At 37.4% G+C, this 15,228-nt stretch overlaps 1 protein-coding gene across 1 annotated transcript in view; it reads left to right on the forward strand.

Annotated features, from left to right (window-relative positions):
* Nucleotides 1–15,228, forward strand: part of USP34 (ubiquitin specific peptidase 34) — a 272,737-nt gene that overhangs the window by 75,240 nt on the left and 182,269 nt on the right. Inside the window, exons 9-17 of the mRNA XM_034764180.1 lie at nt 3,639–3,720; nt 3,813–3,905; nt 7,782–7,907; nt 8,326–8,455; nt 9,115–9,150; nt 9,557–9,687; nt 10,319–10,935; nt 13,695–13,909; nt 15,070–15,185. Of these exons, the coding sequence (XP_034620071.1) occupies nt 3,639–3,720; nt 3,813–3,905; nt 7,782–7,907; nt 8,326–8,455; nt 9,115–9,150; nt 9,557–9,687; nt 10,319–10,935; nt 13,695–13,909; nt 15,070–15,185 (1,546 nt within the window). The remainder of the gene's footprint in view (nt 1–3,638; nt 3,721–3,812; nt 3,906–7,781; nt 7,908–8,325; nt 8,456–9,114; nt 9,151–9,556; nt 9,688–10,318; nt 10,936–13,694; nt 13,910–15,069; nt 15,186–15,228) is intronic.

The following is a 15,228-nucleotide window of genomic DNA, read 5'->3' on the forward strand; positions in this document are numbered from 1 at the left end:
GAAAACAAGCTTTCTTGCTTTTTCAACTCCCAGTTAGTTTCTTAACTTTGAATGAATTAGGCATTGAACTGAATTAGTTGAATAAACTGAAATGAAGAAAATATTTTTTCTGAACCTTCAGAAGAGGCTAATGCTGTGAAAAGCTGGCTTAGCGCCACAGCAAACTCTGGTTCCTCGTACTGGACCAGAATGAGTGTCTAAGTGGCCAGTGGTTCAGTGTTTGACTTTCATTAAAATTTCAGCAGCAAACATACACTGCTTAATATTATTTTTATTTAATGTAATAAATTTATAAATAAATTATAGTACGTTTATGCCTTAACATAGGTTGTTATAATTTCAAATTTAATTTTAAATAGGCTTATTTAAAAAAAAACATTATTTAATTTAAAAAATGCTATTTAAAGAAAATAACCCATTTTTTTATTTGGGAAAAAAAAGATAAATTTTTATCCAACCTGTTCTAAGGAGGATAAATGTTTAAAAATTGAGATTCTGATCAGCAATTTAGCATTAATGGGACCTGATGACTTCTTTTGTGACTATTTATTTAAGACATACCTTAATGTTGAATTCCATCAAAGATTTCTTGGTACAGCTCTTTATTAGTACTCATGTACTCTTTAGGCTTTTATCAGTTCCCAGAATTTACTGAAAGTTACTTTATTTATTTATTGTCCCAGTGACATATCTATATTTGCCCCTACTTTGAAGACTGGCTAGTAGATGCTCCTTTGAGATGACATCTTGCTACAGAGGCTGGGCTGAGAGGAAAATTAATTACTTGATAGCTTCACAACAATTAATACGTATGAGCACTCTTCATAATCTAGAACAGAGATCTCTTGCAGCTCACATCAAGTCCCACCACCTGTTTCTCAAGGAGTAAAATCATACAGCCAATGGAAGTTATTTCATTGATAATAGAGTTGATGGCTTTAGTCAAATCCTGAGCTGTGTGAACAATGAAACTATGGTCATTTACATGAGCACCTGGGGGTCTGTGGATAGGAGTGTGGTCAGGAGGCTTTGAAAGTACTGCTGTTGTTTGAAATTGATCAGACTGCAGTGTTACTTGGGTACATGTATTTACAACATAGATGATTGTAATGACCTCTTCTGGCCTTAAAATCTGTGACTGTATAATGCTCACCTGAAGAGGTTTTGCCTCAGATTCAGTGAGAACGGAGCTTGAGCAGTGGATGTTTTTTCCTTTGGTGGATGGGGACTGTCATTTGTGCCTTACTGTCCTCCCTGGACTCCCAAGTTTTTTTTGAAAAGCAAACCTGGAGGAAGCAGAACTGATCTTGGTTGCATGAAACTGCCCCAGCCAATCTTGATATTTAAAACTGTTTAGTTTCTCATCCCTCTCCTAGCAGTTTCAGATATCTTGTCACATTGATCCTCCACAGTGCCTGAGGGCCTTGTTTTATGGAAAGAGTACTATCTGATTAGGGTTGCCAACTTTCTTCTTGCACAAAACTGAACGCCATTACCCTCCCCCCCCACCCTGCCCCCTGCTCATTCCATCCCCCCTCCCTCTGTCACTTGCTCTCCCCACCCTCATGCACTTGCTCATTTTCACCAGGCTGGGTCAGGGGGCTGGGATGTGGGATGGGGGTGAGGGCTCCAGCAGGGGGTGTGGGCTCCAGGGTAGGGCCAGAAATGAGGAGTTCAGAGTGCAGGAGGGGGCTCCAGGCTGAAGCAGTAGGTTGGGATGTGAGAGGGGATGAGGGCTCTGAGTGGGGCCATGGATGAGGTGCTTGGGGTGGAGGAGGAGGCTCTGGGCTGGGGCTGAGGGTTTCGGAGTGTGGGAGGGGGTTCTGAGATGGGGCAGGGGGTTGAGGTACGGGGGTGTGTGAGGGCTCTGGCTGTGGGGTGGGGCTGGTGATGAGGGGATCAGGGTGTTCTGGGCTGGGGCTGAGTGGTTTGGAGGGCAGAAAGGGGCTCTGGGCTGGTGTAGGGTGTTGGGTTGCGGGGGGTTGTGAGAGCTCTGGCTGGGGGTGTGGGATCTGGGGTGGGGCTGGGGATGAGGGATTTGGGATGCAGGTGGGTGCTCCTGGCTGGGATCAAGGGGTTCGGAGGGCGGGAGGGGGATCAGGGCTGAGGCAGGGCATTGGGGACCAGAAGGGGGTCAGGGGTGTAGGCCCTGGGTGGCGCTTACTTCAAGCAGCTCCCAGAAGCAGCTGCATGTTCCCCTCTCCGGCTCCTATACAGAGGCGCAGCCAGGAGGCTCTGCGCTGTCCTGTCCGCAAGTGCCATATTGGCCACGGTTCCTGGCCAGTGGGAGCTGCAGGGGTGGTGCTTGGGGCTGGGGCAGTGTGTGGAGCCCCCTGGCTGCCACTGCGCATAGGATCTGGAGGGGGGACAGTGCCCACTGCTTCCCGGGAGCTGCGCGGAGGCTAGCAGGGAGCCTGCCAGTCCCTCCATGCCGCCAACCGGACAGGCAATGTCCTGGTCAGCAGTGCTGACTGGAGCTTCCAGGATCCCTTTTCGACCAGGTGTTCCGGTTGAAAACCAGACACCTGGTCACTCTTTAGCTGATAGCTGAGGGGTTAGTCAGTAGATTATGATATCTTGTAATCAGTTACTTCTCATATATTACTTTAGGTGATGGGACATTGTGTTCTCCAAAGGGTATAAGGCTGGTGCGTGTTTTTTTCCCTAGGTCCTGGAATTACTACATGAAAGGAAAGAGAAGGGCAGGCATTGAGCACCTATTACAAATAGGTTTTGGTGGTGAAGGTCTGTTGAGGCTTATCATTAGTGACTGGGTTTTTCAGAATAGTTAGGGAATTGACAGCCAGCGCTAGGAAATTAAGCTTTACTTGCAGGCTCAGCTCCATGCTGTGCAGACTCTGCCTCCCTCCTTTTTGAGCCTGTGCACTCTTGTTTCCTTACTCTGGGTGATCATCCGGACTGGAGATGTTGAGGCTATAGTAGTGGCCATGAGTGCCTTTCACCCAGATTCCTGTAGTCCACGCCTGTGCACAACCCTTTTACCTGGGTTGTGTGCAGGGAACAGGATTTTACCCCAACAGCACATCAACTACAGTCTGTGCTCTGAACACCAAAATTGTCACACATTGATCCTGATGCCAAAATCTTGGCAAACAAATTGGTCCATCTGCTTGTGTGGGAGGAACAAGGATATATGTGTTAGTTTCCAGACTGGCGGGAACTCAGTTTTTAGTTAGGAAAATTCAATCCCCTTATCTCGTTCTATCTGACAGTTTATTTTTTTGATTGGCTGTTGGCAGAGATCCATTCTGTTATGGATGAAACTAAAATGTGATTTTGAAAGTGTCTAAATACCGTGCATGTGTAATTAACTAGGTGCATCGTCATGTAAATAACACAGACTTTAAAAACTGTGTGAATTGCTATTTCAGCAAGTTTTGATGAGAAGGGAAAGTTTAAAAATTGCTCCCCTAGAAAAGTAATTTATATAACTCCTACTTTTGAAAATACTTGTCAATACCAGCTGAACACATTTCAGATTCAAAAATAGTTTTCTTATAATTGTGAATATACAAATAAAATTGAGTAAAAGAACACTGTATTAGGGAAATGATTTAATATGCAATATAGACAAATAAAGAATTTATATACATATCAATACTCTTTTTCATATGTAGGTCCATTGCAAAAGAGCTTGCAGACTGGCTTATCAGCAACAATGTGGTTGAGCATATTTTTGGACCAAATTTACATATTGAGGTTTGTGTAAAATAATCTGATTTTTGCTGTATTTATGGAGGAGTAATTCTTTGTTCTGTTAAATCTATCCTAAATATGTTCTCTCTTTGCAGATCATCAAACAGTGCCAAGTGATTCTCAATTTTCTTGCAGCTGAAGGGCGACTTAGTACTCAGCACATAGACTGCATTTGGGCAGCAGCGCAGGTATACAAAATATTTATATTTGTGAGAGGGAAATAAAATAGCCAGTTGAATTCCATTTGGTCCAATGTTTCTTACTCTTTCCTGTTCGTCATTTACCATACTAGTGCAGGATATGCCATACAGTCATCTCCACAACTTGAGTAAGATATGCAGATTTTCCAATACTGCATCTACACTAGCAAATTTTGCACCTGTGATTTGCTACAGGCACAGCTCCACCAGTGATAGCAATGATGGAAGCTGTAGGGTGCGGCTCATGCATTTTTACTACTGTGTTGTCTAGTGAAACTGTCTGAGTCCGTTGTGCACAATAATTTACCACTGATAGCGCTACTCTGGAAAACTGTGGCTGTGATATTTACTACTGTAAAGCAACCCTAAAATTTGAAGTTGTAGAAAACTGTGAGATGTGGTATTGAATTTTCTCTTGGCTATATTGAGAACAAACTATTTATTAAGGTTTTGTTCAGAAAGATAGACCATATTTGCTGTCTTGTTTGAATTATTATGATGTTTTCAATAATTCAGTAATTGTTTTCAATCATTCTTTTTTTGTTTGAGATTTGAGTGATGCAGACATTTGTGTATTCTGATACAAACACACACACACACACAATGTGCAAAAACCTCAGTGACGTGCAGAGAAATGAATAAAGAATGAGATATATTTGATTACAAGCAAACAAAGTATGACTTTGGAAGTGCTTTTAAATTTATTATAATTTTGGGCTATAATAAATGTTTTCTGTTTTCAAGAATATTTTTCATTTGTTTTATTCTGACACCAGAATAGATATATTAAAACCTATATGTGTATATTTTTATGCTTTATTAGTTTCCATAGAAATGGGCAGTGGTGGCTTCTTGTGTTATTAGTTACTGTAAGTTGGTTTTGAATGAAAGCTGCAATTAGATTGTTTGAAGAAGGTTGCTAGTGCTTTCTTTATGAAACATTTCCCAAAGTCACTCCTCAAAATTTATTTTAAAATGCCATTTATTAAAATAGTGTTAATGAAATTTAAGGCCTACATTTGTTTAATTAATAACACATTTCTGCAGTTTGAAATATCAGTTTTTTTTTCATAGCTAATGGGTGTGGCTCTTTGGCAGACTGTGTTAATCAAATGTAGAGAGTCCATACCATCTCTCTGTGATTATGTCCTGATTTCTTTCTCCCATTTTCCTTCTTTATACACCTGTTTTCCTTTTCTCGCTACACGGACTTTTGGGCAAGCACTCCAGTTCCATAGTACTATTGGAATCCCGGGTTTAGACATGAGTGTTGTTGCTGTTGTACTTGTCAAGGCTCTTTTATATTCATGCAGCTCCATGGAGGTAGCAAGAAAGATAAACTGCCATTTTTAACTTTAAAAAAATCTCTTAGCAGAGCAGCACTATTCCAAAGAGCTTAAAAGGGACAAGAAATGATGTTTTATCTTTATTACTGCTTCCCCATATAATAGTTAAATCAGTGCGAAAGGGCCTGACCCATGGATAGTAGCAGAAGCACATTGGCGTTAGAGTTTAAGGCTACAGAACTTTGGGAATTGTGCTGCTTGTTCCAAAAGTAGAGATTGAAGGAAGACTAAGGCAGAGAGGGACTGCAGAAAGGAGATCTAGGCTGAAAGCATCATTTGTATTTAATTAATGTACTAAGCCAAATAACTTCTCCACTTTCAAGAGTACATTATCAATGCTGCAGCTTCACTGCCTAGATTAGAAGAGAGCTGAAAGATCTATTTAAAACTTAGCATTTTATTTTTGATATAATTTTTAAGTTATAGCCTACTTTCATTGTTGCTTTCACATACAGTAACTACATCAGTATCAGTAGGTCTCATCCATTGGCAGAAGTTTAAGCTGCAGCTGTTAATTAGCTCTTAAGTCTGCATTTCTTGCCTTTTGTGTGTTTAATTTCCCATGCATAAAGTTGCATTAATGTATTTTTCATAGAATTGCAATGTGTGTATTCTGTTAAGTAGGGAAATAAAGATGAAAAAAGCCGTCTGAACTGCTGAAATAGGGATTGGAACTAGAAACTTTTTTCAAGTTTAAATTTGGTGTTTGTTATCCGTGCTCACTAAATATAAAAGAAACTTTCCTTAACAATAGTATATTCCAGATATGAGACTTAATTCTTTCTTTGCTTCTTGTTCAAAAAGATTCAATTTGTGCTATAAGAACCTAGCAGGTCTAAACTGCTGCTCTGAAAAGAGTTTAGAACAGGGTTTCACCACCTGTGGGTCGGGACCCAAAATTCGGTCACCAGAATGTTTCAAAGGATTGTGTGGCAGCTCCTGTCTCACAGGGATGTCTGGGCTCGCCTCCCTGCTCCAGCCACTCCAGAGGCGATAAAACCTCTTGGGGTTCCAGCATCATTCAGATTTGGCCCAGCCGTCATGATAATGAAAGTCCTGGTAGGCCAAATTTAACTGAGAGGTACTGCAACCCTATGAACCGGGTCGCCTGTTAAAGTTCTGTTTCATTATTAACTAAGGTTCTGATCTTGCAATCACATAAGAACATGCATAATTTTATACATATGAGTAGTTCCATTGGCATCAGTGTGACTATTCATATGAATAAAGTTATGTATATGATTAAGTGATTGCAGGATTGGGACACAGAGTTGCAAAGGAGTGCATATCGATTTGATACTAGCTTTTGTCAAGGACAGATGGTTTTTTAACTATTCTTTCAATTCCAGTCATGTACATGTTAGAAATCTCATACAATAAAAGACGCAAATTAATTTCAGTTAGGTGCTGATGAGAAAAATGTCAATCTTATTCAATGTATCTGAAAATAGTGAAATTATGTCTCTTAAGGGAAAACTGGATCCTGCTCTTATTTTGATATCTTTATTTATTTGACAGCTGTAATGATTTTTTTTTAGAAAAGCAATACTTTTATAAAAATGGCATTAGAGAAGTTGAGAGCTAAGGCATCTCTTGTCCCTCCTTCTTCAGCCTCTAAATTGTGACATAAATCTCTTTTTCTTAAATTGTACATCTTGACTTTTACTCTCCTTGGATGAAATTCACCCTTGTGTAGATAATTTGCACCATTTTATTCCCACTTGACCCCTATACAGACCAGTGACTGTCCCCCACTCATTTTTCTCTTTTAGGCTGATGGTAAAATGGAAGTCAGTTTTTTTTTAAATTATATATTTTTGAAGTACATACTTGCTAACCTAAATCCAGAGCCTATTATACTATTGTGTATTTCATTTATTGAGTATTTAATACATACAAAAATATATTAATCCTTCAAAGCAAAAGTGAAAGTTGGGAGCATATTCGTGCAACACTTTGAAGTCAACTTTCTATTGTTTTGCCTTGAGCACTGTCACTTTCTGGTGCAATAGGAGGTTCCACTGAAAAAGTCAGTCACTACTATTCCTGTAGTAATTAAAAACAGTTTTGATAAATTCTGTTTTATAGTTTACGTCTTAATTTATAGTGCCTTCATTTGCATTCACCACTGTTAATATCAAATGTAAATACTCTTTTGTCCCTTAGGAATTTATATACAAAACTTAATTGATTTAATTTATAGTTACATCAAAAATGCAGAATAAGTTCTAAACAATTTTCTTTAATCTCCCCAAAACGCTTAGAACTTTAAAACTAAGCAGGAGTTCAGTGATTTTGTATGTCATGTTACCAAAATTCACATGCTTGGAAATGAGAAGCTAGGTTAAATAAAAACTGAAGGTTTGATACTACTCAGAATTGTTTTTGAATGATAAAGCTGCCTGAGAATTTTTATGTGAAGAAGCTTTTTAATGAAGACCATTTTATGAATGTTTGAATAACTCTTATAAAAACATTATTTTCCTCTCTCTTATGTCTTTTTATTTGTATTTTGTAGCTGAAACATTGTAGTCGCTATATACATGATCTGTTTCCTTCATTAATCAAGAACTTGGACCCTGTCCCGCTTAGACATCTTCTTAATCTAGTCTCAACTCTTCATCCAAGTGCTCATACTGAACAGGTAAAAACAAAAAAAACCCTGAAGTACAGTAGTACATGTTTTAACTTCTTCAATGTCATTTGTGACAAGAAAAAGAAAATATACGTGATATTGGCTCACTGGACATGTAAAGTCTGTTTCTCTTCATAATTCTTATAATATGGGAATACGCAATAATGTACTGAATAGGATTTTTGTGCTGCATCTTAAATTAGCCTTTCTGGCTTTTAAATTTTGATATATATTTAGAAGTTGATACAATTCCTTAAGTTTAATATTGGACATTTCTCCATTTTGTATAACAAAGCATTCACTTGTTTTCATGAGTTATTTACTTTCATGTTCCATTGTATTGGAGTGCAGAAGAAGCAACAAGTGTATCTTTTGCATTGAAAACCAATTGCTTTTTCATTGTACTATAATCTGGTTTTGTTTATAGACCTTATATTTGGCATCAATGCTTATAAAAGCACTGTGGAATAATGCACTAGCAGCTAAGGCCCAGTTATCAAAACAGAGTTCATTTGCATCTTTACTCAGTACTAATCTACCCATGGGAAATAAGAAAGGTGAGTATATATTTTGCAGTGTAATGTTTATGTATTGTTCCAAAGTAGATATTACAGTTTAGTCTTTGATTTTTAATCAATCAGTGCTAACTGGTAACTTTGAACCATAAGCTCATGTAGTAGACACCATATGAAAGTAAAATTGTAAAATGTGGCTTGCTGTATCATTGAGGCATACTTTTCAAGTCAAGGATAAAAAAGAAGATTACAAAGAGATTACTCCTGTCCCCACCCATATCCTGTAAAGAGACATTGAAGTTTCATGAACATCTTTGAAAACCTTTCCATTCACAAACAATTCTGCTTATACATCCTACATTCTTTTCTTTCTTTTTTCAAAGATTTCCATGGAGCACCAGCTGACTGCTCCTATTCTGTTGAATGTTTACAGCTGTAGTGCATTCTTTTATTTTCTAAATCTTTACCTGATTTTTCACTTAATTTTCATTACTTGACATTACATATACTGCTCCTCTTTTCTTAGGCTTCTTTGTGTAGGCACTCACGGACAGCCACTTTGGAAGGTGGTATGGACCTATTTTATTGTAGGTTTCCTTCCTTTGCCACTGTTAATTATGTACTATAAGCAACTGATATGCTGACCCAAAGAAGCTCAGTCACTTAGAATGTTTCCCTCCTGTTTTTTCCTTTCCCTTCAGAGGAAGAAGAGCTCAGAAGGGCAGCCCCATCGCCTTGTAAGTTGAGTACTAGAAATACTCTGCAACCTCAGTTATAATCTTTTTATAGCATGAATGCCATCTAGAGCAATAGGCTTTGTATAGCAGAGATGAGTTTGTGCAGTTTTTTAAGTATATTTTAATGAGAAGTCAGCAGAAAATTCCTTTTTGTATAGAAGCTGACAAATTGATATCTCTGTCACATTATAAAAGTAACATTGGAATTCATGATTTGCAGCAAAGTGGTGACTACCTTTCAAAAATATTGTATTTAAATGAGTCCAGCTTACGTTTTGAGTTACATCCTCCGTTGTTGTCAGGAATATGGTGTTGAGATCAAGGAGACTAGGTAGATATGTATAATACTGTTAACGTATAGGTTAGTGAAAATAACATTATAACTGGGAACATGCTTTTAAAATAGGGTCACCTGCAGCTAGTCCTCAAAGTAGTGACAACAGTGACACCCATCAGAGTGGAGGCAGTGACATTGAAATGGAGGAGCAGATAATCAACAGAAACAAACACGTGCAACAGCGACTTTCAGATACAGAGGTACAACTACAGATGTTCTGTATTTAATTATTGATTTGCTATTCATCAGTTATGAGAATAATTTTTCTGAGACTTTAGGATAGTTTTAAGAGACAAACACAATTCATGGTATGCATGCATATATATACTTAATCATGTCTGTGGAGGGAGGTCGGGAAACCTTGCTTCAAGTTACTACCTTGCCTGGATACTTAAGGCCAAGGCCCAGTCTAGCCCTAAGTAAACAGACACAATAAAATAAAAGAGTACTGCATCATAAAATATTTTTAAGTGAAACTACTTTAGTGTATTTGTATCATCTCTGACTTAGCAAATGACTGCATGAACTTGGGAATGAACTTTGGTGCCACACTATATATGTGTGTAAAGTATGGGACCTATTATGAATAGGGTAATTTAATATTTGTAATGTTTTGTGTACCTAAATCTTGGTCAAAACAAACTTTGTAGCACTGTGTCACAGCGAAAGAACTCCTGAGGAATGGATGAAAAACAGTGATTCAGTATATATCCTTACAATTAAAGAATTTTGGAATTTGTCTAATAAATATTTTATTAATGTTGACTTTATTAACTATATATATAGTTTTACAATTTATTTTTGATGTAATCAATTTTTGTAACATTATAGGAGTCCATGCAAGGAAGTTCTGATGAGACAGCAAACAGTGGTGAGGATGGCAGCAGTGGTCCTGGTAGCAGCAGTGGCCACAGTGATGGATCCAGTAATGAGGCCAATTCCAGTCATGCAAGCCAGTCTGCAGGAAGTCCAGGGAGTGAGGTGCAATCAGAAGATATTGCAGATATTGAAGCTCTCAAAGAAGAAGATGAGGAAGAGGAGGAAGATAGGGGTCATAATCCTCAGAAAAACAGTAGGAGCACAGAGCTACTAAGCAGGAAGATAGAATCACAAGCAGGCATTTGTTTAGGAGATTCACAAGGGGCAGCAGATAGGAGTGGTGCAAGCAATGGGTCAGGAAAGGACCATGTTTTTAACACTGAGTCTGTACCTCCAGTGGATAGTCGAATTAGAATGCTAGATGCCTGTTCACACACTGAAGATGCAGAACATGATATGACCGGGGAAATTAATCCAGCTCACATATCACAAGGGTCTCAGGATTCTTGTATAACACATACAGGGGACTTCCTTGGGGAAACCATTGGAAATGAATTATTTAACTGTCGGCAGTTTATTGGGCCACAGCATCACCACCACCACCACCACCACCATCACCATCATGATGGGTAGGTTGGTTATGCTTCTTTTAATTTCCTTTACAATAGCAATAAAAGTGATAGCTAAATGTACAGTTCAGACATGTTTTTATAGAAGTGCCATGTTCTTGGATCATTCAGATAATTACTTTTTTAATACCCTACACATAGTTGCACAACAATCTATTTTATTGTCTAATTAAAGTTGCTTGCAAATTTTTTATACTGGATGAAGAGATGTGCTAGAAGAAAACACTAAGATTCTTCTGTTGGCAAATTTACATTGTTCAGCTAGTAACAACAACATGGAGGCTTTGTCTTTGATTAATGAAGCCGAAGATTTGCTTTTTAGTTGTCTTTCTAATTTCCATAGTGATAAACTATGTTGCCAGGTCGTTCATATCTGTGTTTATCTGTATACACACACACACAAGTATCTCTTCATGTAGATAAGTTTAACCGACTCATGTGCTGTGTTGAATTGCTTCATTGCGTATAAATTAGGGCTGTCAATTAATTGCAGTTAACTCATGTGATTAACTCGAAAAAATTAATTGTGATTAAAAAATTTAATTGCGATTAATTGCACTTATAATAATAGAATACCAGTTGAAATGTATTAAATATTTTTGGATCTATTTCTACATTTTCAATATTGATTTCAATTACAACACAGAATACAAAGTGCACAGTGCTCACTTTATATTATTTTTTATTACAAATATATGTATTGTAAAAATGATAAACAAAAGAAATAGTATTTTTCAATTCACTTCATATAAGTACTGAAGTGCAATCTCTTTATCGTGAAAGTGTAACTTACAAATGCAGATTTTTTTTGTTTACATAACTGCACTCAAAAACAAAACATTGTAAAACTCTAGAGCCTACAAGTCCACTCAGTCCTACTGCTTATTATGCCAGTCGCTAAGACAAACAAGTTTGTTCACATTGACAGGAGATACTGCTGCCTGCTTCTTACTTACAATGTCACCTGCAAGTGAGAACAGGCATACTCATTGCACTGTTGTAGCTGGCGTTGCAAGGTGTTTACATGCCAAATATGCTAAACATGCTTCTGCCACCATTCCAGAGGACATGCTTCCAGGTTGATGATGCTCATTAAAAAAATAATGCGTCAATTAAATTTGTGACTGTACTCCTTGGGGAGAGAATTGTATGACTCCTGCTCTCTTTTACCCGCATTCTGCCATATATTTCATGTTATAGCAGTCTCGGATGATGGCCTAGTACATGTTCGTTTTAAAAACACTTTCACAGCAGAATTGTCAAAACACAAAGAAGGTACCAATGTGAGATTTCTAAAAATAGCGACAGCACTCAACCCAAGATTTAAGAATCTGGAGTGCCTTCCAAAATCTGAGAGGGACGAAGTGTGGACCATGCTTTTAAAAGTCTTAAAAAGAGCAACAGTCTAATACGGAAACTACAGAACCCAAATCACCAAAAAAGAAAATCAACCTTCTGCTGGTGGCATCTGACTCAGTTGATGAAAATGAACATGTCAGTCGAAGTCTGCACTGCTTTGGATTGTTATCAAGCAGAACCCATCATCAGCCTGGAAGCATGTCCTCATTAATGCTCTGGAGGATGGCGTGGACTGCACCCTCAGCAAGTTTGCAGCTGACACTAAACTGGGAGGAGTGGTAGATACGCTGGAGGGTAGGGAGCACATAACTTATGAGGAGAGGCTGAGGGAATTGGGATTGTTTATTCTGCAGAAGAGAAGAATGAGGGGGGATTTGATAGCTGCTTTCAACTACCTGAAAGGGGGTTCCAAAGAGGATGGATCTAGACTTTTCTCAGTGGTACCAGATGACAGAACAAGGAGTGATGGTCTCAAGTTGCAGTAGGGGAGGTTTAGGTTAGATATTAGGAAAAACTTTTTCACTAGTAGGGTGGTGAAGCACTGGAATGGGTTACCTAGGGAGGTGGTGGAATCTCCTTCCTTAGAGGTTTTTAAGGTCATGCTTGACAAAGCCGTGGCTGGGATGATTTAGTTGGGGATCGGTCCTGCTTTGAGCAGGGGGTTGGACCAGATGACCTCCTGAGGTCCCTTCCAACCCTGATATTTTACGATTCTATGAATGGTGGTTGAAGCATGAAGGAACATATGAATCTTCTGCGCATCTGGCACGTAAATATCTTGCAATGTCAGCTACAACAGTGCCATGAGAACGCTTGTTCTCATTGTCAGGTGACATTTTAAATAAGAAGCAGGCAGCATTATCTTCTGCAAATTGTAACCAACCTCCTTTGTCTGAGTGATTGGCTGACCAAGAAGTGAACCTGTAAGCGCTAAAGGTTTACATTGTTTTATTTTTGAATGCCATTTTTTTTGTACGTAATTTTACCTTTGTAAGTTCAACTTTCATGATAGAGATTGCACTACAGTACTTGTTTGAGGTGAATTGAAAAATAATTTTTTGTTGTGTTTTTTACAGTGCAAATATTTGTAATAAAAAATAAATACAAAGTGAGCGCTGTAAACTTCGTATTCTGTGTTGTAATTGAAATTAATATATTTGAAAATGTAGTAAACATGCAAAAATATTTAAAATAAATGATATTCTATTGTTGTTTAACTGCAATTAATCGTGATTAATTTTTTTAATCGCTTGACAGCCCTAATACAAATATTTTTTATTTCATTTGTTGTGATAAATTATATCTGAAATTATATGGTAATTGGAATTTATAAAATTAGCTTTATTGTATAAAACATGTTTCTGAAATTATTCATTTTAATGCTTGTCTGTATTTTACAGACACATGGTTGACGATATGCTAAGTGCAGATGATGTCAGTTGTAGTAGTTCCCAGGTCAGTGCAAAATCTGAAAAAAATATGGCTGATTTTGATGGTGAAGAGTCTGGTTGTGAAGAAGAACTTGTACAGATTAATTCACATGCTGAGCTAACATCTCATCTTCAACAGCATCTTCCTAACCTTGCTTCTATCTACCATGAACACCTTAGTCAAGGTAATAGTTATTAATAGTAAGAAAAACAGCAACCCTTTTTCTGTACTTCTAACTTGAATTTTGTCTTTTTAAAAATAAACTCTCCAGTAATTTCAACAAACAGATCATTTTAAGAAGCAAAGAAAATGAGCAAACAAACAAAACCCTCAATCAACTCCCCCCAGTAATGTGTGAGCATGCACAAAGTGTGTAAAACTCTTAACGATGTGGAAGATGCTGTATTATTTCAAAGGATTTCTTTGTACATGTCGTATGCTATATACATATATTTTTATATGTTTTCTTCCATTTCTATTGTCAAATAACTTTTATGCAAGATAAAATAAAAACTAGTGGACTATAGATCACTTTTTTAGCATTCTGCTTGAGATCTTATCCAGTTGTTTTTCCTTATGAATACCCAAATTATGAATTTGAAAAGGACCTTATCCTAATTTCCTTTTGGTATCTTTAATTTTGCAAGTGCAAATCATTGCAATATAGTACATACAATTGTATGCAGACAGAACTGATATATTTTAAACATCTACTTGATTTTGCCTACATATTAGTTTCTTAGACATCTAAATGGTATCAGTTGTGCCCACACAATTTCAAAAGCAAAACTGCACCTATCAGTATTTGTGCCTTACGGATTCCAGATGCAAAAGAGTGGTTTTTAAAAAATCTGTTAGTTAAATATTAATTTTTTGGTGGAAAACTAAATGCCTGTTTTTATTGTTGCTCTGTTGGATGGAAGAGACCGCTTAAAAATCACAGTACAATATAAGGGAGGAAAATTTTGACATTCATTGTGTCCTCCCCAAGATGGTTGTTTATGAAGACTCCAGTCCTTAGATCTACAGATTGACTTTTTTTTTTTTTTTTTTTTTTTTTTAAAGAAGTGTTTCAAGTATGTCTTCCATTGGCAGGGACAAACTATGAGCTTTAGGTTAATCATTCTTGCATGGTTATGTTGCCTTGGTTTTCTTTTGAGTGTTTCCATGTGTTCAGAAAGTTTTCAATTATACTTTTTTTGGATTTGAAAATCTGACAAAATAATAAATGCAAAGTTTTTAAATAGATTTTTTGAAACTAATAATAGCCATACATTGAAGCACAATATTCAAATTAGGTATTTCTTTGTGCATATTCAATAATAGCATCTGTGTTTTGCTTAGGGCCAGCAGTCCATAAACACCAGTACAACAGCAACGCAGTGACGGATATTAACTTGGATAATGTTTGTAAGAAGGGAAATACTCTTTTGTGGGATCTGGTCCAGGATGAAGATGCAGTAAGTTAAATATCAGAAAAGAATATCTGCCAAAAGAAAATAA

This window comes from Trachemys scripta, chromosome 3, assembly GCF_013100865.1.
Source record: "Trachemys scripta elegans isolate TJP31775 chromosome 3, CAS_Tse_1.0, whole genome shotgun sequence".
In the NCBI taxonomy this organism is placed as follows: domain Eukaryota; kingdom Metazoa; phylum Chordata; order Testudines; family Emydidae; genus Trachemys; species Trachemys scripta.